Genomic DNA, 23,274 nt, shown 5'->3' with positions numbered 1-23,274 from the left:
AAAACTAAAAAAGTGAAGATGTTTATGATATTAAGATCAATAAAAAAGCTTGGAAGATAAGAATACTTTTAAAAAGAAAATGCTCTCATTTAACTAAAATTAAAATTAATGTGTAATATAGTACATTTAATTGCGATTGTTAGTTAATTATCAATTGGTTTAATAAATCTATTTCTCTTGGTAACGAAAAAGAATAGTATACTTTTGTTAACGTTTGGAACCTAACCGCACGTTTTGTATTATTCCTTTGTTTCATGTAGCACAGATTAGCATAACACTGCACTTTTTCGGAACGTAACTACCGTGTTATACGAGGGATGTCTGTAATTAGATAATTATTAATTTTAATCAAGATTAATAATAATTTTATTCTCTTGCAGTTGTTTACGAGCATAAAAACAGACTTGAAAAGTCTCTACAACAAGAAAAAATTGACCATAAACACACCAAAGAAGGTAAATGATTTTATCAATTTGAAAATAAAACAGATAATAATGTAAAAGAAAAGCAGTCTATATATAATTAATTTTAATTTCTTCATACTTTATTTAAAAAGTTATTATTTTGAAACCTTTTCAAGATTTATTATTATTAGATTTAATAATTCTGTTCTTTTTTTTATGATATTTACAAGATTGATTTGCAAAAAACTGAATATATTTGTCATAATGTGACTGCATTAAATTGAGTTATGTTACAGTATGTAAAGATATTTTGTTTTTTATATCATTTACATCATAGAAACATGTTCAAACAATAGCAATAATGATTAAAATGAGCATCTCCGACATCTGAACGTCTTTGTTTTGTATTATTAAGATTATATTAACTTACTATTGTTTCCAATGATATTAATAATAATAAGAAAATTTCTTCATAAATGAATTTATAGTTACATTAAAGAACAATAAATATATTATACACTTACCTCGTGTGCCAATAACAATTAAAATGGAAATTATTCTTGAAAAAGATAGATTAATGTATTTAGAGCAGATCTTCAATTTTTGAAACAGTACAGTTTGAGCAGAATATTGTCATAGATTGGTAAGCAATATGCAAAATCACACTTTGCGATATTCTAGTATTATGCTTAATACTAGATGTAAAATCCATCTAATTATAAACAATGAACATTTTATCAATATTTTCATTTTTCTAAGCACTAAGAGTTTTTTCATCATCATAGATTATTCAGCTTCTAAATAAAGTGGTCAAGTTAGGTGAATAGGATACAATGTGTCCAGGTCAATCTTGGATTTGACCAGACTCGGATCTGGGTCTCTCAGAGTGAGAAACCGATGCTTTTACTGCTTCGGCTACTTGACTATTTTTATCAGTTTTAATGTTTGTTTATTCAAATTGCTTAGCATTCAACAGGGTCGTCAAAAAGTCACGCAACTTGTGTAGGTAACAGTTTATTTGTATTTCATTCGTACATTAAATGCTGAAATAACCACTTCCTCAGTCTTCACACGACCAAAGCATTTGATCATCCATGAACATTGTGAAATAACATCTGTGGAATCTTCTATAAGGTCTCCACAGAGATTATTCATGATGCTCTGAATGTTAGCTTGTAGTTGGGCATTTAAGTGAGGATGATTGTTGTACACAGAGCCCTTCAAGTAACTTCACAAAAGAAAGTTAGAGGGGTTCAACTTGGGCTACCTGGGCGATATGGCTATCTGGATATCAATGATACCATAATACCATCATCATCCAAAAGGAAGAATGAGCATTAAATGAATAATTTGTCCTCCCATGGATAGTATGACTTTTAGATCTGATAATATAATATAAGGTTTCAGTGAAAATGAGATATTCGTTTTATAAAATCAGTTTGAGAAGAGGTAGACAATATGACCAATTTTAAAAAGTAGTTAAGATTATTTATTTTAATCATATATATAATAATAATTAGTTTTGAATAGGATTACTTTTTTATAGTGGTGCATTTTTCCAAACATTCAATATATTTTTGCATTCTGTGCATAAAAATTTTCGTTTGTTTTTTTTTTTTGATCCATTTCTTACAATAGTTTTAATTTCTTCTTCTGATGAAAGTGTTGATTTTTCAGTGCCTTTAATTTTGGGAAGTCTGATATTGCTGGATTTGCAAAGAGTGTTTGGAATAACTTATAACTTCAGTATCTTAAGAGTTTTCATTGTTTTTTTAACTGCAGAGCAATCTGTCATATCATGGCATAGAGAAAAAACAGTTCTTTCTGGCATAACTCTGGGAATACATCTTGAGTTTTCATACAGTTTTACTATACCTCCCCGATAGTTTTTTCTTTTTCTGAGTACTCTTATATTAAAGATCCAGTTATTGATCACTACATTGTACGAAATGTGGGAAATGAGTTTGTTGACTTTTGTTGCAACAATGTAATATAATGAATAGCAATTTTGCATACACATTCTAGACACTTCAGGTACTAAATGGTAGTAGTCATGTGTTTCTTTCTGTTCTCAAACTTTGCAAAAGGAGAGCTTATTTGTCAATCAATCCTATGTATTAGTTAATATCTATATACCATGGTGGCTAAACCTTGTTAGGATAACTTCAGTTTCACCAACACCTAATTTTGCTGAGCTTAAACTTCTTTTATTTTTACAAACATTTTCAGCCTGTTTACTATAGGCCATTGTCAGGTTTAATATTGTAAATGTTAGGTTAGGTTAGGGGGTTAGATTAGCTAAAAGCCATGATCAGAAATATGTGAGAGCCACATCCTATATTGAAATGGTATTTTATATATAATCTATATACTGTATACACACACACACACACACACTGCATAACTATATATATATATGTTACAGTAAAAACCCGTTTTAACTAGTTGAAACTAGTTTTTACTGGATGTCATTGTTATAACTAGAATTTACTGCTAGTCAAAAATGAATTTGAGTTAAAACTAGTTTTAACTAGACAAAATGGGTTTTAACAAAATGGCTTAGTAAAAACTGTTTCGACCAAGGTCATTCAGCTAACATGTTCCTATAGTGTATGATGAATTTCGTATCGCTTTAACCCTTTTCCCCCGACATCTTGTTTACGTTTATTTTGCGATCTCTCCTAAGGCAATATAGGTGAGTCAGGTGATATTATTTTAAAAGTTCACCAAAAATCAAATTATCATTATATCTATATGAAAAAAATCACTTACATTTATTAATATCTTTAGTTTTAAATACGATATTTTTCAATACATTTTATTAGAAAAATTTATAAGAAAAAAAATAATATATATCAGAACTGACACATAAACTTGATAATTTGTAACATTTTGTGAAAATTAACATTGTCTAGTTACATAGTTGTTTGCTGGCACTGAGCCAGAAAGACGTAGAATATTGTTTTGTACAATTGGATATAACACTTATGCATGTATGTTTATTCATTGTGAAATTATTGCACATTATATCAAACATTTGTTTGAAATCAAAATTTTATACTGCTATCAACTAATATAATGAATTATTATACTTTATTCACTTCATATTGAACGAGATTATATCTGTTGTTAATAAATTTTACAAAAATCGATATTTACCAAAGTAACGATGAATCGGTACCCTCGAAGTTTTGCTTAAAAAGCCAGGGTACCGATTGATCGGTGCCTTCAGGGACAAAGGGTTAATTAATGTTAATAACACAGATGTGTGACCAATATTTTCAATAAATATTGTATTAAATAATACAAATGTTTTAATCCCAATCATCACTTTATTTATTTCCTCCAAACATATTTATGTAGCTAAAATTAGTTTTAACTAATGTTAAAAGTTAAAAGTAGTTTTATCTAAAATCAAAACATGTACAGCAGTAAATTCTAGTTTTAACTAGACAAAACGGGTTTTAACTAAAAACGGGTTTTTACTGTAACATATACATATTAAAATTAATATTAAATACTGAATAATGCCCTCCATGCTGAGGATAACGTGTTGTTGTCGCTAGTATTATTATTACATTTACATCCCAATACAAACACATGACATCCAACAGCCAATCGTTTGATTTATATATTAAATTACTACATTTCATCGTACGTTCCGTTCTGTTACACATTTCCGAATAAGTTTTTTAATTTGAGGATGATTTCTAAAAGCAATTGAAAACATTTATTTTTTCCATCATCATCATTCACAAGCTGGATTTTTGGTTGTGTAAGTGTTTTGAATATTATTCAGTATTTATTGCATTTATTATTTATGAAAATGATTAATTTAAATAACTATTGTCGTAATCTGCTGCTATTTTAAGGAACAACAATACTGTTTTGTTTAATTCACAAAAATGTAGACAAAAAGAATTAAGTTTAAGTGGCAAGTATTATGGCTGTAAAATATTTAGAAACACAACTTTAAATCGCGTGATTTTTTCCACGGAAATTTAATTATAGGTTCAAGCGTGCTGTGAGGTAAAGGTTGAAAGACACTGACCTTACTGAACAGATGTTAGGACATTTTAAAGACAATAAAAATGTTGTTGTTTATTTTCTCTGCATTATTTTAAATTATGCATAACTTCCTATTGTACTATTGCTTTTATTTACTAAATTTTTTATTAAGCTATTTAATCTATATATAACACTAATATTATTTATATAAAAAGTATTATAAATTGTAACATATATATGTATAAAAAGTATTATTTATAAAATGTTTTATATTCATTTGAAATTTATCAGTATCTCTTATTACAAGAAATGATAATTTTATGAAGTATAAAACTCAGATATTGGTAATGGTAAATTTAAAAAACTATAATGTATAATGATTACATAGCAAAACTTGTAAAATAAAATAATTCTTTATCATCAAATAAATAAATTTAATACATTTTTGAATTGTATTTACAATATAAATGTTCAGAATAAATATACAGTATAAATATTTCATTTATACTTTACTAATATATTTATTCGATATTTTATGTAGAACAAGATAGACAGAAAAATGAACTTCATGTACGAATGGAAAGAGAAAAAGTAAGTAGGCTCATTTTTAGTTTAATCATAGTTTAAAGCAGTTGTTCTCAAAATACGGTTTGTGGACCACTGGACTCATAGCTTGTCTGCAGACTGAGCTAGTCATTTTTTTAAAACGCAATTTTATGCTGTCTAGCCAGAGAAATGACATTTTAATGCATCGCATATCTTACATTAGGTTAACACATTCTATATTTTGGCATATAATTTATTGTTATCTAAGGTAATATTTACAAGATAAGTGGATGGAGAGTATAAGTTGTCCTCGCTTTAACTACGACTTGGTTTAACAAAGTTTGTCACGATAGATTGTGTGTGAGGAGTATTGTTGATGTTAAATTTTGGTTGTAAAAGGTCAATGGGAAGGAGAGAGAGAAGGTGGTCGTGTGTCTTATCTTGTGTGGAGTTGGACTTAATGATGATTTTACTTATTGCTAGCATTTACAGGTTTTTATAAAACTAATATCTACCCTCAAAATTAAATTTTTTGTCATTTTATAATAATTAAAAATATAGAAAATTTTTATAACAAAATCTCATAACAGATAGTGCCATACACAATTCATTTATGATTTATAATATAAAAGTTATTTTTAAAATAAAATCTCATAACAGCCTGGAAAGTTATGTAACTTGTTGCTAGATTTTTTTTAAACAACCAGAGCTTTATTCTGATTTAAAAATTCCTAATTTCTTAACTCTTTTTTTCAGCATACATTAGAATCTAGATATAGTAACTTATTACAAGAACATGAAGCTTCACAGGTACCTTTTATACCTTTTTATTAAAATTGTCTTTAGTATTAATAGCAATTATATTCATTATTTCAATTGAAATTTTTCATTTCATTAATTGGCTCTTTTTTTTTTATACTTTTTTTAATAACAAATCTTTGTCGTAGAATAAACAGCAACAATTACACAGTGAAATTGCCGATTTAAAAAATAACTATGCTCTACTAGAAGAAGAGAAGAAGCAGTTAGTTGGAGCAATGTCGGCACAGTTAGAATCGTTAAAGCAGCAAAAGGAAGAAGAAATTAATAAAATAAAAGGTAAATCATTACATTATTGCCAGCGTATAAGTTTTGATTTATTTCTTATGGACAATTGCATTGTTTTTTATACTACAGAATATGTTCTATAGAAACATTTTTTAATGCCCATTATTTATTTTTAAACCATATTATAAATTTGAATATGTAATTTTCTGTTTTCTGTAACTCATTCCAATTGTGTGTGAAGGTTTTAAAATTGTCAAATCTTTTTATTTGTGTTTATAAAAAATGAATGTGCTAATATAATTTTGTAAAAGAAAACAAAAATACAAGATGGACTCTGATTATGTCCCCTATTTTGTTTTAAAGCAATTGTGTTGAAATTCGTGTACAGGGTGCATAGGAAAGTCCCTTTAACTGGAAAATTCTTGCGAACGGAGAGAGCTACAGCTATGCAAGTGAGGTAACGGTATAGTAAAGCGACTATGCCCGACCTAATGCAAACGACAGCAGCGCCCCTAATTGCAAAATTTGGAAGATAGGCAGTGAAAATCGAAAACAGCTAGAGCAAACTTTCCAATTAGAAAGTTTTAGAACATCAATTAATTAGTACGAAACGACATGTGGTTCACACGGATAAGATAAATTGTCCAAAAGCGATGCACGCCATTTTGTGTGACGTTTGAAAGGAATAGCCATAGGTATGAAGAAATACACACAATTTATTGCATAAAATACATACTTATGTCAATACAGTTTGATAACATCACACAAAAAACAATGGAAAGGCAAACTGTCACACAGTGATAACAAGTTTTTGAACATACTCCACATTAACTTGTTATCACTGTGTGACAGTTTGCCTTTCCATTGTTTTTTGTGTGATGTTATCAAACTGTATTGACATAAGTATGTATTTTATGCAATAAATTGTGTGTATTTCTTCATACCTATGGCTATTCCTTTCAAACGTCACACAAAATGGCGTGCATCGCTTTTGGACAATTTTGGGTATACAGGCGACAATTTATCTTATTCGTGTGAACCACATGTCATTTCATACTAATTAATTGATGTTCTAAAACTTTCTAATTAGAAAGTTTGCTCTATCTGTTTTCGATTTTCACTGCCTATCTTCCAAATTTTGCCACTAGGGGCGCTGCTGTCGTTTGCATTAGGTCGAGCATAGTCGCTTTACTATACCGTTACCTCGCATAGCTGTAGCTCTCTCCATTTGCAAGAATTTTCCGGTTAAAGGGACTTTCCTATGCACGCTGTATGTTAAGTTACATATTACAAGTATAGCCAAAGGCGTCACCAGCCAATGGGCCAGGGGGGCCAAGATGATATAAATTGATAGAGGATATGAATTGTATGTAGGTAAAATAAAAACGATTCATAAATTTTAAGAAGCTTAAGAAGATTATTTTAATTAAAACATAATCTTCTTGGGTTTTTCGCGCGGGAATTATAAATCGAGGCAATAAATGACTTAGCATTTAAATAATTTTTTTCGCATGTCTAGGGAGGGGCAACTGCCCCTCTGCCCCCCTCTGGCGACGCCCTTGAGTATAGCCATCTGTGTAATGCACGTGCATACAGCATTTTGCTTTCTCAAAGACTTTTGACATTTCTGGCATCACAGGATACACAGTTGCCACATTTCTATCCCTAAGCTCCTAAATATAAGTGGATTCGTTGCATTAAAACTCCAGGGGTAGAATTTAGGAGTAATGCCGGGTGATCTCTGATGCACACTGCCTAATACAGTGTCCAGGAAAGAAGGTATTCGGAGGTGTTTGTTCCTGTCATGCCCAGTGAAGTGGAGTTTCAGCCAAAATAGGATGAATACATTACTGAGCAAATTCTGTTGACTCGTGCCACATCACAAAAGACTAATTCAATCAGCAGAACACCACAAGGTGTGATATTTAAAATCCTTTACAAAATTGGGGGAAATTCAATTCTTTGAGTTTATTTTTTAAGAGAATTTTTTTTAAGTTTCTTTCAAAAATTTCGAATAAAAAATTTTGTAACTTGACAATGGTTGCTAAAGGTTATTGAAAATGTTTGTTTATACGACGATTGATAATTTTATGCCGGATTTTGGATCTTTTTTCATAAATTTTTATGTTGAAAATTCTTTTGGATATTATTTCTGAAATATTTGTAAATCAAGTAACATGCGTAAAGTTTCTTCTAGATCTTTGAACAACATATACATTTTGTTAAAAATTTTGATAACACTGTAATAACTTTTTAAAAATATAAACACATAGTATGTTGTTATTTTGATTGATAAAATATAGCAGCTTATGCAGAATTTTAGAGAGAGAAGATTAAAGTTTATTATATTTAAGAAAATCTGTTATAAAGTTGTAATGTTTGGAATGACAACATACAGTATTTTCAGTGTTATTTTAAAATTTAATTAAAACCAGTTGCAAAACACTATAATAGTTTGAAGGAAGATGAGAGTTTTTTACTTATCTAAAGGAGGTTTAAATTAGATTTAAATTAAAAATGCTTAGAAATCTTTAATACAATGATGTAAAAATTTAAATTTGTATCAAACATTAAGATTGAATTAGAGTTTTTTTTACGTTACTTTTCCTTTTTATACATTGTTTGAAAGTATACAATGATATCAGTCTACAAATATAGATTCAAATTAATAATTTCTTTTGATTTTGAAAATCAAACAGTAAATAATTCAGATCACGTGTGCTTATTTTTTGTGTATAATTATCCTGAGTGTAATTGCTGTTCCTCAAATTTGGCAATTGTGAAAAATCCCTTATGCATCTTTTCTGCAGATGCCAAATTTCAATGCCATATGTTGTTTAGTTTATGAGATATTGTTTTGATTACAGAAGAGTGTTCTCGACCCTTCTCCTGTATGGAGCCCTCCAAACTTTGCAATAACGCAGGCTAATGCGAAATGAGTTCAGCTGGAAATAAATGATGGGAGGGCTGAGGTGTTTCTCGGAAGAAAATGATTATTTTATATTTTTTGAGAACAAAGTAAAGCACCAAAAACGTTTAAATTGTTTAACCCATGCTGTCTTACATAGAAGGTTGTAGCAAGTTGCAGACTGTCATTACATCATGTATAGTTGACAAACATCTATGATTCCATGACTACTACTTGCAGCAACCGTGTGAGATCTCCATCATATCAAAAATGAGATTGGAGCAGAAAATTGCCACACTATGGCATATGTATAATGGCAATTTTCTGCAGTGGGCTTTTTGGGGTTTTTGATAAGCAAAAAGGCGTTTTTGTTTTACCAAAATTTTTACACAGTTAGATGAACAGCATGTAGCATTATGCTATCATAGAAAGCACAGTTAAGTAAGTCAATTTTGTGTGAAAAATGCCTGTGAAAAAACAAGTAGTTACAGAAAATTTCTGATATCACATTTTGTTGGTTAATTATTTGAAGTTTTCTTTCCTTTTTTTACATTTTTCAATATAAAAAGTAACAGTTTTATTAAATGAAACTGTAATTAAATACACAAGAGATTTACTGCTACATATTTATCAAATTATTTTTATTTTACAGGTCATATTAACCAGTTAATTTTAGAAAAAGAAGATTTGCAGAAAAATGTTGAAAATCAAATGTGGAGAGTAAAGCAGCATACTGTAAGACTTTGATTTCTCTTTTTAATGTTTATAATCATTGATGACAATAAATAATTATTGCAAATAAAATAAAACATAAACAACTTATTTGTAGGTTTTAAAAACATTTTAGTTTATTGTAAATTAAATTTAAAAGTTTTGAAAATTAGGTTAATTAAACATTGAATTAGTGTATAGTTTGATGTTTGATCTTTCACTTTTTGGACCCTAGTAATAATTAGCTATTTTGTAATGATTTTGCCCCACACGATCTTAGTTTAGAAATAAACAAATCAGGTACTCACACGGAAAGAACCGAGGAAGTTAAGAAACTTATTTGAAAGATTACTTCTGCCTTGAATATTGCTCTGATTTTCTGCTCTGAAATACACAAAATTTCTAGTTTTAACAGTTGAGAAAAATACATACTTGTGTATGGCCTGTCGAGAGTTCTACTTTTTTCCACACGATTATAGTGTGATTCTCTTGATGCATGATACTACAAATAAATAATTTGTGATCATATATTATAATTAAGCACCAAGTTTATGCACCAGCATTCTCAGTCTGTTAGTCAGCCATTTTTGAATTTGAGCATTTGAACAAAATACATATTTCCCAACCCTTAAAATTGAAAATTTAGTGCTGCTCGGGTGGAAATTGGTACAATATTCAGTATAGGAAATAATCTGTCAAATAAGTGCCTTAACTTCATGACTAGCAAGAGTTTAGTTTACTATTACTTTATTTATTTTGAAAACTCAAACATTCACTTAAATTTTAATATATATTTAATATAAATTCTCTATGTTAATATTACTACAAGTTAAATTTTTTATATGAATTGGTTAATTTTGATAGCAATTCTAATTTTTATTAATATTTTAATCAATGAATATAGATAAGTTAAACAATGTCATAACCAAATATTATTTCCATTTAAAAACATTTTTATATATAAAACTTATACTGTAAAACACGTGAAAGTTTGAATTGCATAGGATATAGAATTAAAAGAATTGGCAGGTTTTCCATTTTATGCAGGCTGGAGCAAGAAAGTGGTTGCTACTTCAAAGATATGAACACACTTTTCAGTGTAAACATAGTATTTGCAATATTCATTGGAATGATCTTAATAAAAGGACAAGAACATAGAAAACAAAATATACATTCATATATATCAGGCTGTAAAGATGAAATTTAGACACTTTGAAAAAACTTTATTGAAAATTAACTCTCATTGATTACAATTAAGCCTGGAAGGTAATTGCCATTAATATCAATCACATCTTGCCACCTTTGCCACAAACTTTTAATCCTGTGAACATAGAACGACTGGGGTTTTTCTTTGAAGAAAGTCTCAAGCATTCAGTATTGTCACTAAACTGTGTATTAGCAATATAGTTCTGTAGAGCATGAAATAGATGGTAATCAGTTAGCACAGAGTCTGATAGCTTGTTGACCTTTGTTTACCAACAAATGCTTTGAAGATAAAGTTGTGAGTCTGTTGTGTTGTTACCACTTTTGAAATGATAGAGCAACAGCTCAAATTTGTTCTTTTGAAAGTTTCATATCACATATTGCCGATGCGTCTATTTCCAATAAAATGTGATAAAATGCCCTTTGGTTACACTACTTATATATCCATATCAAATATTCTAGAACATTATTTTCCAGTCATTTCTACAATAAAATCAAAATGTCTAAATTTTATCATTACAACCTGATATATATTCTGAAATGAAAACAGAAGGCACATTTGTTCTAAGTAAAAAAATTTTTTTTAACTGAAAAAGTACATTCTTAGATGCCATCTTGAGTGGTGTATGTACTTGAATTTGACATTCTTTGCATTTGTCTTAGTTATAATTAAGAGTGAAGCATTTGGCATTTTCGGTAACATATTTCTGAATGCATTGATAGTTTAAAAAATTTCTCTGTTTCAAAACTGAAATGGACTTAAGCCAGACAAACAGAAAAATTAACAATATTTTTGAAGTTTCTGCTGTAATCTATGCAAAATCAATTGGCATAAGTTTCTTCTTTCTAAATACAGAATAATTGCCTATTAAATTGTAGTCAATAGAAGTCTTTCCCAATGAACTCACTCTACTTACGAGGTCTTATTTCGATTCAAAAAAACGGCTGATATTTTATACTGACATGTATAAGAATTGAAAGATGTTTGAATGTAAATTTGTTATAAGATTAAATGCTTGTGTTTGAGATTACTTATTAAAGTGTACTTGCTTATAACATATTTCACCTTGTATTTGATATTAGGCTCTTGTTGATTGTACGTAGTTTGTGTGTTGGCTTATCGTTAGTCCTTAATTGTGTGTTATATTTCAAAACAGTTTACAAACTTGCTAATGTGAAACCATTTCCTAAAATCCATTATAGAAGCAAAATTTTGATAGGTTTGGTTTTGTTCCTAATGCCTTTCTTGGACTGTCCAATTCAATACTACTACAAGTTTTTTGTTTGACACGTTCTAGCTAACATAAATTAATTAACCTGTTATAATAATAATTACATATCTTATTAATTATGTATTTACAGGACGAATTGCAGTTATGTCGTTTGCAATACGAGCAGTTAGAAAATAAGCTAAAAGAACTTACGGCTCAGTTGCAGAGGAGGTCCTTTATTGGAGATAATCATAATCCTGGTTATATCCCTCTTCATCAAAATAATAATAAATTAAAAGATAATCAGTACAATGATCTTCAGCCTCATCAAGCATTAGAACAAATAAAAAATCATAAAAATGTAGATAAATCTAAAAATCAACAGGTTAGTATTATTTTATAATAGAAAGTATTTATAAAAATTGATTTCTTCATTTATGTCAGATTTTTCTTTAATAAAACTGTAAATATTTTGGAGCAACTTGGTTCCAGTATTGAATGCTATGTCTGAATGGAATATTTTGTGCACTTTACATTTAACAATCCTTTTGTACTTTAAGTTGTTACTATAAAGCCTCCATATTTTCACTACACAACATAAAACGTTGATAATTCTGCTAAATGATTTAATGTAAAATTTTTTCTAGAATTATCAAGGTTTTATGTTATATGAATTATCAAGGTTGTTGTGAGTTTTATCTATCTAGTTGAGTGAAGAAGTTAAATTTTGAACCATTTTTTTATATATATAAAAGACATATACTCATGATGGCCTAACTATGGCTTGGAACTCGTATGGTGTTTTTAGATTCTTACTATTGCTCCTGTCTAAGTTATAATAAGCAGTAACTTATACAGGAGACACAGTAAGATATATATATATATATATATAATATAGTTTCAGTAGAGAATGTTGCTCCTGTATTTCTGATAGACAGTATATGGTTCCTGTCATGACAAGGTTTGGTCAGCCCTGACATACAACACTGCATATATAATATTGCATAAAGTTATAAAACAGAAATAAATAGATGTGCTCCTCTACAATTTAAATCTAAGCAATTTCTTTAGTTTTTCCGTCTGTTGTTATTGTATACATTTTCTTGTCCTTAATTTTTGTAGTTTAATTTGTTACTCTTTTACATATAATTTTAAAATATTGGAATTTATAATTCTGTATACATTTAAAAATGTTCAATCTGACATAGTTTGTTAATGAACTATATTCTTGGTTTAAAAGTTGAGCCAAAATCTGTTCTTTTAAGAAAGCAGTATATTGAAAATGAAACTTAGAGTTATATTCTAAGCTTCATTTTCAATGTAGATAATTAATGATTCATGATAGAGTTAGATACTGGAACTTCCATCATAAATCCAATTGCTTGAAATTAGATTTATGACAGTGTAGTGTAGTGTAGTTTATATTGGACCTATTCTTTTCCCTCAACTGTGGTCTTGTCAGCCCAAATCCAATCCCTTTACGGACAGTTGTAAAAGTAATAAACAGAGGTAGACAAAGGGAGGAGGTAGCTAAACAAGGCTAGACAAAGGGCCATAAAAAAGGGGAGTAAAAAAGGCAGAAAAAACGAGAGAGAGGGATGAGTGTGGAAGAAGGGGAGTCAGAGTAGAGGCAAGAGGACGGTAGAGTTAGTGAAGAGAAGAGAAGTAGTGGGCAAGGAAGGATAAGAAGAATCTCATTACTGCATAAGATTGAGTTTCTACCATATATGATAAGTGTGATTAAAGTGTTTTTGTTTTGTTAAGATGTTTAACTATTTCAATTCAGTATGAGAAACTGGCAGGAGGGAATTCATGAATGCAGGCTGGATTCTCTACAGATGGATTAATTTATAATTATGAAATTAGAAAAGTTGAATATGTAAAATAATGACGACAACGGAGTACAGTTTCCAGGCCGTGCATAAGCCTATTTATATAATATCACTTGTGCGTACATATTGTAATCTGTTTACTAGACGTCTATGCCATAATGCGATAAAACTGTACTGTTCAGATGTGTTGCACTTCAAATTAAGTGTGAGTGAACACACACAACATTTTGACACAAAGACACGATGTCAATATGATGCTGTGTCTGTAAATATGTAGAAGTAAATGGAAGCGTCACTGCTGCGCCAACTCATCACGTATACATTGCTCCATTTGTTTTCATGTATTTACGGACAGTGAGTCATAGGGGTGCTGCATCCTCGCATCAAAATATTGCTTGTGTTGAAATATTGAACTAACTGGGGAGACTGGCTTGATGCAGACATGGTGAATTTAACTTGCATACCTCCAGAACCTTGCATAGGTTGTCTGGATGCAGGTTGGATACAATGTCACTGCTGCAGCAACTTGTCACGTGTGATTGTTCTGTTTTCTTCCATATGCTTATGGATGCTGTGTCCTTATATCAAAATATCACTCGTATGCACTGGCAATAATGTTTAATATTTTAACTAAATACTGTATTCTGTTAGTAAAGATTCTCGGACTCTTGCAGATAGTCAACAAAGTTAAAATAAATAAATAAAACCCATACTGAGAGATTATTGTAATCCATATGTGGGATTGACTTTAAATAAGTAAATATTAATAATAAAAATAATTTATTATTCATTCACTTCAACTTTGTTATAAAATTAGAACAAAGACCCTAGACTGAGCAGTTCTGCAGACAGTTTCGTTTTCACTTTTGGAGAGCTAATGACAAGAATCCAAGTTATAATTAAACGTGAATAAACTTGTCATTTATTATATAAACCTGTTAATTTCCTATCACAGTATTACATTTAACATTTAATTGTTATACTAAGCTGCTAGTTAATGCAAGATTTTTGTTCAGATTTAAAAATAATAATTTATTACACTAGTTTCAGTCATTGTAAGTACAAATGTTTGTAATTTAGGGACTGGTTATGCTGCTTAGATGACATGTTATTAATAAATATTTATTTTAATTAACTTTTTGTAATATTTTAATAATTCTAAAATGTTTTCTGCAATTAAAGACAAACCAAGTTGTTAAAAACGACGAGAGGAAAGAAAAAGATGAAGAAATGGATAAAGACACGAGAAGGAAAGACGAACAAGGAGTACAACCGAAACTATTACAAAGGCCGAATATAGTTTCCAGTGTCAAAACTGAAGGCCAGTCACAGGCTTTGAATGTTCTACCTTCTCCAAAAGAACATGGCGATAAAAATATCGATAATCTTGAACACGAAAATGTTGACACGAGGAAAAAATCTATTAATTTAGATCTAAAGGACAATGTTTTACGTCCTCCAAATATTGCAAAACCAATAGATGTTCATCAAAATGAAGAACATTTACCCCAAGTTCAGCCACCGCATAGTTTTGATAAAGCCGAAATGAATCATGACATCAATAAATGGGACAAGGATCCAAAGGTAATTTTATTTATTTAGTAAATTTGATATTTCAAAGTTACTCAAATGGAAATTTGTAGATAAAAAGTTATACAGTTTGCTATTTATTTACTTTTTACTACATAAAAAAATTCTGTTATAACAAATTTAAATATAGTAAAGGTATTAAAAAAACATATATAAATTATTTACAGAGTATTGAATTAATTTGCCTATTTTTTTTTGTCAGAATAATCATGGCATAACAAATTATACTGATTTCTCTTCTTGTATTATTTATACATTTCAGAATGTAGCCGATTTTGATCAGTACCATATGCAAAATCCTGCAAATAACAATGGAATACCCCATCTGCCAAACATAAAAGATGCGGATGTTCAGAATGAGAAGCAAGCCGGTCCCGACGATATGCAAGAACATGGCGTTTTGATTAAGCCACCACTGGATAATAATCAAGAAAGAAAAATAGGTCAAGATGTAGAGGGTTTAAAGAGAGGACCTCAAATGATAGACGAGAAAAATGGAAAGCATAAACAACAGGAAGAAGACGGAGACTATGCAGAAGATGGTAAGTATTATTATATATCAGAACAATACTGCCTTGTATATTAAATCGGAATTAAAAGCAAAATATTTATTTTAATAAGCCATTCTTGTGATTTTTGTGAGATTAAAAAATATCTAACAGAAAAAAATTACCTGATTAAATTAATTAGTTCTTGCATCTTGATGCAAATCTCTTTGGCTAGAATAAATTTCTAGCAATAAAGATTTCATTTCTGTTAGAGGAAGTCAAGATTGTATAGTATCTTTGCTAAACAATCCAACATCTGTGAAATTATCAAGTATAAAGTGTAGTTGCGAGGTGTAGACTTTATAGTACCAACAAGGAATTTGTTTTTACTCTTTCCATGTTATAGGCATTAAGGGCCTTTTTAATCATTCCTCAAAGGGTGTGAACAGATGGTGAGGGATGAGGCCCAATGTATTCAAGATGGTCACCTCCCCAAAAATTCCTGTGGACCACATAGATTTGAACTTAATTGCCTCAGTTATTGTTCTTTTTAACACTGTATTTCTTGATTTTGACATAAATTCTTTAATTTTTAATTATGTTGCTACATTTAAAATATTTTATAACAAATTATTTGAAAGATGATGAACTAAGATTTATTCTTAAAATTACATTATAATTAATGCTTGGAAACCTTTACAACATTTTACTCCTGCTTTAACCAAATTGTTTGATTATAAAAATTTAAATTCTTTCAAGTATTAAAAAAATTGTTAACATTTTAGGCGACGACGATAATGCCGACGATCAAGAGGGAGAACCGAATAACGGTGACGATCAGTTAATGGCCGACGAGCAGGCCCATCATCCTAATGCCTTTAAGGATGCCGATTTTGACGATCAGGTAAAATTAAGCTGAAGCTTAGTAGATATTTCTCATACATAAAACTTTATTTTTATTACTTTAAAACTTTTCCGAAAAATTTCTAGGAAAATGCTGACGTCGAAGATAAAAATGTTGTAAATCAAGATAAAGAAGAGGGTGTTATGGTAGCTCCAAAATAAAATTAAAAAAAAAAAACGTTTTTAAAATGATGAAATTCCTAAACACATTTAATAAGCACTGTGAAATTAAATTAGAAGACAATTTTCAGACTATGTAAATGGGTCTTCTTCATTCTCTACATTTGTCGGGATATGTAAATTTTTTCCACTTGCGAATATTTGCAAAATGTTGTTTGCCGACGGTTAAAGAACGGACTTTCGGCAGTGCCGTCTGGTTCCTTCCGTAAGTGAGTACGAGAGGCATTTGTTAAAAACCAGCTATATTCTGCCAGGTAATCATAAAATTTAGAATAAAAGCAGAAATTTTTTTGTTTTTCTATTCTTCTATATTTAATTTAAAGTCATATAAAAAAATTTATTGCATTTAATTTGATTGGGAAGAGAATGCGGCAGAAATATTTTCCGATCATTATCGAGTACTTACCATTCGTATTGCAGAATTTGTTGAAAAGTAAGAAAGATAGAGTTGAACTTTTGTTTAGCAAAATTTCTCCGCAGAATTTGAATATGTTCGGGATTTAAAAGTTCTTTTCTTCTCTCTATTTTGAATGAAATTGTAGATAATGAATAATTTCTAGTTTGTAAAATTAAGAGTGATTTTTTCTGGAATTTTTTTTTTCATGCAAAAATTAATTATACATTTTCTAAACTGTAATTATTCTTCTACAAAATAGCATTTAAAATAATTTCAATCTGGAAGTTATATCAACTTTGGCACAGATAAAAAAAAAAGCAAATATTTGCTCAAATGATCAAAAACTAATGTGAACTGGAAGAGAAAGTATAGTTTTATTCTTACGCAAAATATGCAGATTGTTGTGCTGCGCCGTCTGTTTACTTGCATAATTTTTTTTTTAGAAGTTATTCTATTATTCAAGAGCTGTAGATTTAATATATTACAACAAGAATAAGATAGATATTGTAGTTACAATTGGTATGATTTCTAACTATAAATCTGTGTTGGCAAATTGATTCTTTCTGCTTAATGCAAAATAAGGAATAATTTCACATGAAATTACATTGTAACAAAGCTGCAGATCAGGAAGGGTATTGTATTTTTGCTCGACATTTGCTATACAGTCTATAAAGGTAATATTTCACGGTTCAACGAACACATTTGCATATTATTTTACAGTAGCATTATCACATACATTGCTTGATATAAAAGCAAATTAATTGCAAAATGAAGTATTTATAAATGCTTAGGGTTATTTTATAATCTCTGCAGCAAGTAATTTGCAAAATAATGCATTACATATTTTAGTCGGCAACTCTATAACAATGTTATGAATGCAATTTCTAACGAAAGTTATTTTTGTAATAAGCAGATGACGAAAAACAATTTTCTAATCGAAAAAAGCAGTCTAATGATAGAAGATTTGAAAATTAGAAGATTAATCTCACATCTGTACCATTAATTTAATATAACATACTTACTATATTCTAAATTTGCAAGCTATAAAATGATAATATCTTTCAAAAGGCTCTCGAACTAAAATTACGCGAGGAGCCACTCGATTAAATTACTTTACGACTCGCTCTCGGCTTGATTTAATAAACGTAAATGGTAAGAAAATGTTTAAAATGACTCGTATTGATTATTAATTTGCAAGTTACATTTTAATGTCACTTCCACGAGATCAGTTTCTTGCAACGCAACAATATTTCAAACGATAAATTGTTTTTGTAGCAATTTTGTTATGCAGAAGTTCAACTGTATTGTTGATTCCGAAGCTTACTACTGCTCTCGTTTATTTGTTTATGAAAAATTATTGTTATTATTAATACCTTCATTTTATTGGTTAAGGTGGGGCAGACTTTTAGACAATTTGCTGAAGGTTTTTGGCTTATTTAAAAAAAACAGAGATGATAATCTTTCGTAAGACAATTTATTATTTTTTAGACATTTATGTTGATGAAATTGTTAAAATTTTTATTTCATATTTTGTTTGTATATATTTAAGATAAACTAATTTAGAATTATGTATAAAAGAAATGATGTGAGACAAATTTTATCATTTAATTTACTTTAAAAAGTAACTCCAAATTAATTATACCCAACACGAAAACAGGTTACAGTTACACTCTAAACTTAAACTGTAAAAAGTTGTATTTTAAATAAAAAAAAAAATTTAAAAAAAATGAGAAACATTTTAAATAATTTAGAAAAAAAAACAATTCGTTTCCTATTACTTTTTTTGTATAGTGCGACAATGAAATTTTGTACATTACAAAAATAACGGAATATGTATAAATTGCTACTGTTAGAAAATTTTAAATATATAATAATAAAATAAAATATATATATAAAAATTTAAATGTCAAGTTTTTATCTACTATCTACCGATAACTCTAGTTTGAAATATTTTCTTTAGTTAACGTAAAAGCCGTTAATGTATAAAACTGTAAAATATATTTGTATCTTTTTGCTTGTTTGTGTGTATTATATATGTTGTGTGTATATATATATATAAGCATACATACATTTTTATACACGTAAGTTGAGTCAACTTATGATTACTATGCAAACAAAATATTTAAATAGCTTAAGAATAATAAATTTATATTTGCATATACTTTTCATTCAATTATGTATATATATTTTTTGTAAGATTTATGCTATATTGTAAACTTAAATTTTTTTTTTTTTTTTTTTTTAGTTAAAGATTCATTTTATACAACATTCTTACTTGTAGATAGAACTGTAAGTCTTGGTTGAAGCATTGTTTGGTGATGCTGACAGCAACAAGCAAGTATATTTTATTTTATTGAGAGAGACGAACGAGAAACATGTTTTAAATAACTTAAATGTGAAACAATTTCCAAAAAATAACAAAGAAAACAATTACTACGTCATTCCAATTCTCAAAAATGCTCGCGTGCGGTGCCTTACGGTGCTTCATTTACTTTAAAATTCTATTTATTTAGTGCTTTCAAACCTTGATTCGTCTCTGGAACTTTTTTTTCTCGAAATATTGAAAAGAATGCTACGAAGATGAATCGTAAGGTTTCAGAGCAGTAAGCAAATAGTATTTTAAAATAAGTGAAACTCTGTAAATAAGAGTTTTTAAAGCTTACCTGCAACAAAACCTTTTGCGTCGAGCATATAAAACTAATTAAACACACGTGCATGATTTTCAGATCTTTACAATGTAGATGACAGATCGAAACGTATTTTTAGTAATTTAGAGAAATGTTTTCAATTTAAATGATAGATATTTTGTGATGATATGAAGTAATTCGTCATGTAAAATGGCAGATTGACTAATTCTCTGGTGATCGAGGAATGATTAAGAATTAAGACATTCGTTTAAAGATACAAGTTTATAAATGACAGGTGATGTATTGATATAATTTTGAATGAATGGAATGCAATAATCATGCATTTTAAATTGCGCACACATGCTTTATAAATTTATTTAGTATTGCTTACATTCTTAAATTATTTATTATAATTTAAAATCTTTTGTAAAGACCAAAACTGGTAGATTAAACTGCAATTTTATCATCAGTTTATCAGTGATGGTCTTTGTTTTAGAAAATATAAAGTTAATTTAGTTTAAAAACTTAAAACAGTTGTAAAGAGAAAATTTCAAATAATAATTAATCTAAATTAAATTTATATATATATATAATTATTATAAAAAATAATAGGCTGTTTGGTATATACACTCAAACCTGTTTTTGTGCGATTTGTTTTGTGTGATTTTTTGTGTGCGGTATATGAATTTCAATCAAATTGGTATACTGCACAAAAATAATTGCACAAAACACATTGCACGTATAAAAAATCGCACACAAAAAAAGACCGTACAAAAACAGGTTTGAGTGTAGATCTAGCATGTTCACAACCAAGGATTAAGAAGCTAACCAATAAGCATTCGTATACTAAAAAGTAAACTGAATATAATTGGTTAACTTCTAATTTAATTTCTTGATCCTTCATTGAATATGGCCATTAGAAGAGAAATCCAAGTGCCAAATTCTTTGTCCTTTTATTATTATTTAAATTTTGCAATGGATAGATTTCTGTTATAAGAAATCTGCTATAAAATATGACACTTTCCAATTTAAATGGTGTTGTATTTTTTTATTCTCCTCAGAATTTATTATTTTAGGCAAAACTCTTGATAAAAACTAAATTTTGTGCTGCATAGATCAAAATCTATGCATCAAGTTTGGTTATCCTGTTTAAATATTGAAAAAATAGCAAGGTTGAGGCTGAAGTTTTAAACGCGAAAACATGTACATTGGACGTTCAGCGCCGCTTTCCTGTAAGCCTAGAAGTTTGACAATGGCATTTGGAAAGTCAGTGGAATCATGCTCAACATTCCAAATGCCATTGTCAAACTTATAGGCTTACAGGAAAGCGGCGTCGAACGTCCGACGTACACGTTTTTGCATTTAAAACTTCGGCCTCAACCTCCTATTGTTTGGAAAATTTACTCCTTTTCAGCTTTGTACAATAAAATCCATCCAATGAACAAAGCGATAATAAATACAGATATGTTGCACTAACCTTTGTGCAACTTTTATTTTTATATATATTTTTTCTTTTAGTAGCATATCTTTTCATGCAATAAAACTGTCAATATTGATTATAATATAATATAAAAAGGTGTGTTTTCATGTTATATATTGTGTACACTTTGTGAAAATTTTATGTACTCTCTCCTAATCAATCTATGCCACAGGATTCGGTCATAATTTATTGTTGCCATACATGAAAATATAAATCGTGTTTTATTACGATAAATGTTTGAAAATGCTTAATTTTGTTTCTAATCTTTCAACACGGTACATTCTAGATGTTTTTTTGCAAGGTCAAGGCGTTTAGTAAACTTTGCCGACAAGAATTCTCTTCGAAGTTGCCGCTGAATTATGCATAAAGTTGATTATTGCATATTGCGACTACGGAAGTTTAACCATTCGGCGTGCATTATTGTGGAAGCGCGAGCCATAATTCCGAGCGAGCACATTTGTCATCCTAAAAGTCTAGACTTAATCCACCAGGGAACTATTCTGTACCATAATCAATATGAAAGATATGTAGATGTTTCTGCTTATTTTTTAAAAGTATTTTGTGTTATATTTTTATTTTTTAAAATAATTTTTCCTGTACATTTATTTGCACGCACATAAACATCTTATATGGAATTTCTTACATCTCTGAGATGTATATTTTTAATTAAAGTGGGTACACTTTAGTTTTTTTTTAGATGCTAAGCCACAACCATGACATCATATTTTAATCAAAAAACACATCAGATTTTTACGAAAAACATGGATATTTAGTATATTAAATAAAATCTTAAAAAACCATTTTATTTTTTTCATGTTAAGGTAGTCGGAAATTCCATTTTCTAATAATTTGCTTGCTGTTTTTTCTTTATTTTGTTGCTGATTGTTTCCCTTATTTTCCTCCTCTTTAATCATTGAGCAAGTTTTATTAATTTAATAATAAAATAGTGAAGTTAAAATTTGTTTATCCCATTTTCCATTAAATTATTAAATTTTTTGGTATAGAATTGAATTTTTAATTAGCTCAAAAAGATTGAATTCTGTGCGAGTCGGCGCCACTTAATATTTATTTCTCCAGGCTTAAGAATTGGCTTCGTTTCATCTTTGATTAATTTCAAAGCTTAATCAATTAAATTGCCAATTACTATAAATAATTCTAAAGTTTATTCATTGAATGTTTTATAAAGCTCTGCGTCGCTTCCCCCGAGACTCGTAAAGCTATAGGGAAATTACAAATGCTTTTTTAAAAAAATATATAAATATATAATAAATAAAGTGTACATTAACTAAATTATACATTAATGTAGTTGATAGTAATCACTTAATTTATGGAAGAGAAATATATTTTGTCAAGTTAAAATTTTTATGAATAATTCACTCCGAAAGCTTGATTAAATAATGGTAAAGTCTGGTTAATAAAATAGAATTTTTTGTTAGAAAAAAATGTCATTAAATCATCCAAAAAAGCCTTTTTTATTTAGCTCTATGATCATGTTACAGTGGCAGAGTGAGCAATGGGATGAAGTGCATCATAAAGTAATTCTTTGTCAATTTTTTGTGGCATTACTTGTGACACCGCTTGATCTATGGGTTCGGCATCTGAAAACTGCCTGTTTTTTTAGATTTATATGAAGATTTATGCAGTAAAAAATATAAAAGTTGTAATCTGAGATCACTTCAGATTGTAATTATTTATAAAACTGCTGAATCTGCCATTTTTTTACAATTTTTCCTTTGATC

General features: G+C 29.0%; 1 protein-coding gene across 4 annotated transcripts in view; it reads left to right on the top strand.

Moving 5' to 3' along the window:
* The window catches only part of LOC136976921 (Golgi integral membrane protein 4-like), a 40,362-nt gene extending 21,208 nt beyond the window's left edge, over nt 1-19,154 (top strand). For 3 of the 4 annotated variants that reach the window (XM_067272298.1, XM_067272325.1, XM_067272306.1), the window contains 10 exons: nt 381-455; nt 4,954-5,003; nt 5,715-5,768; nt 5,906-6,056; nt 9,566-9,648; nt 12,190-12,423; nt 15,053-15,454; nt 15,723-16,002; nt 16,734-16,852; nt 16,939-19,154. In XM_067272298.1, coding sequence (XP_067128399.1) covers nt 381-455; nt 4,954-5,003; nt 5,715-5,768; nt 5,906-6,056; nt 9,566-9,648; nt 12,190-12,423; nt 15,053-15,454; nt 15,723-16,002; nt 16,734-16,852; nt 16,939-17,013 — 1,523 coding nt within the window. In that variant the 3' untranslated portion in view covers nt 17,014-19,154. The remainder of the gene's footprint in view (nt 1-380; nt 456-4,953; nt 5,004-5,714; nt 5,769-5,905; nt 6,057-9,565; nt 9,649-12,189; nt 12,424-15,052; nt 15,455-15,722; nt 16,003-16,733; nt 16,853-16,938) is intronic. The other variant, XM_067272316.1, reaches the window with a different exon arrangement.
* The last annotated feature ends 4,120 nt before the right edge of the window (nt 19,155-23,274 follow it).

This window comes from Centruroides vittatus, unplaced genomic scaffold (genome assembly GCF_030686945.1).
Source record: "Centruroides vittatus isolate TY-2023 unplaced genomic scaffold, ASM3068694v2 contig_1112, whole genome shotgun sequence".
Classification (NCBI taxonomy): domain Eukaryota; kingdom Metazoa; phylum Arthropoda; class Arachnida; order Scorpiones; family Buthidae; genus Centruroides; species Centruroides vittatus.
The sequence above is the reverse complement of the archived record's forward strand: the minus strand, read 5'-3'. Positions and strand labels throughout refer to the sequence as shown.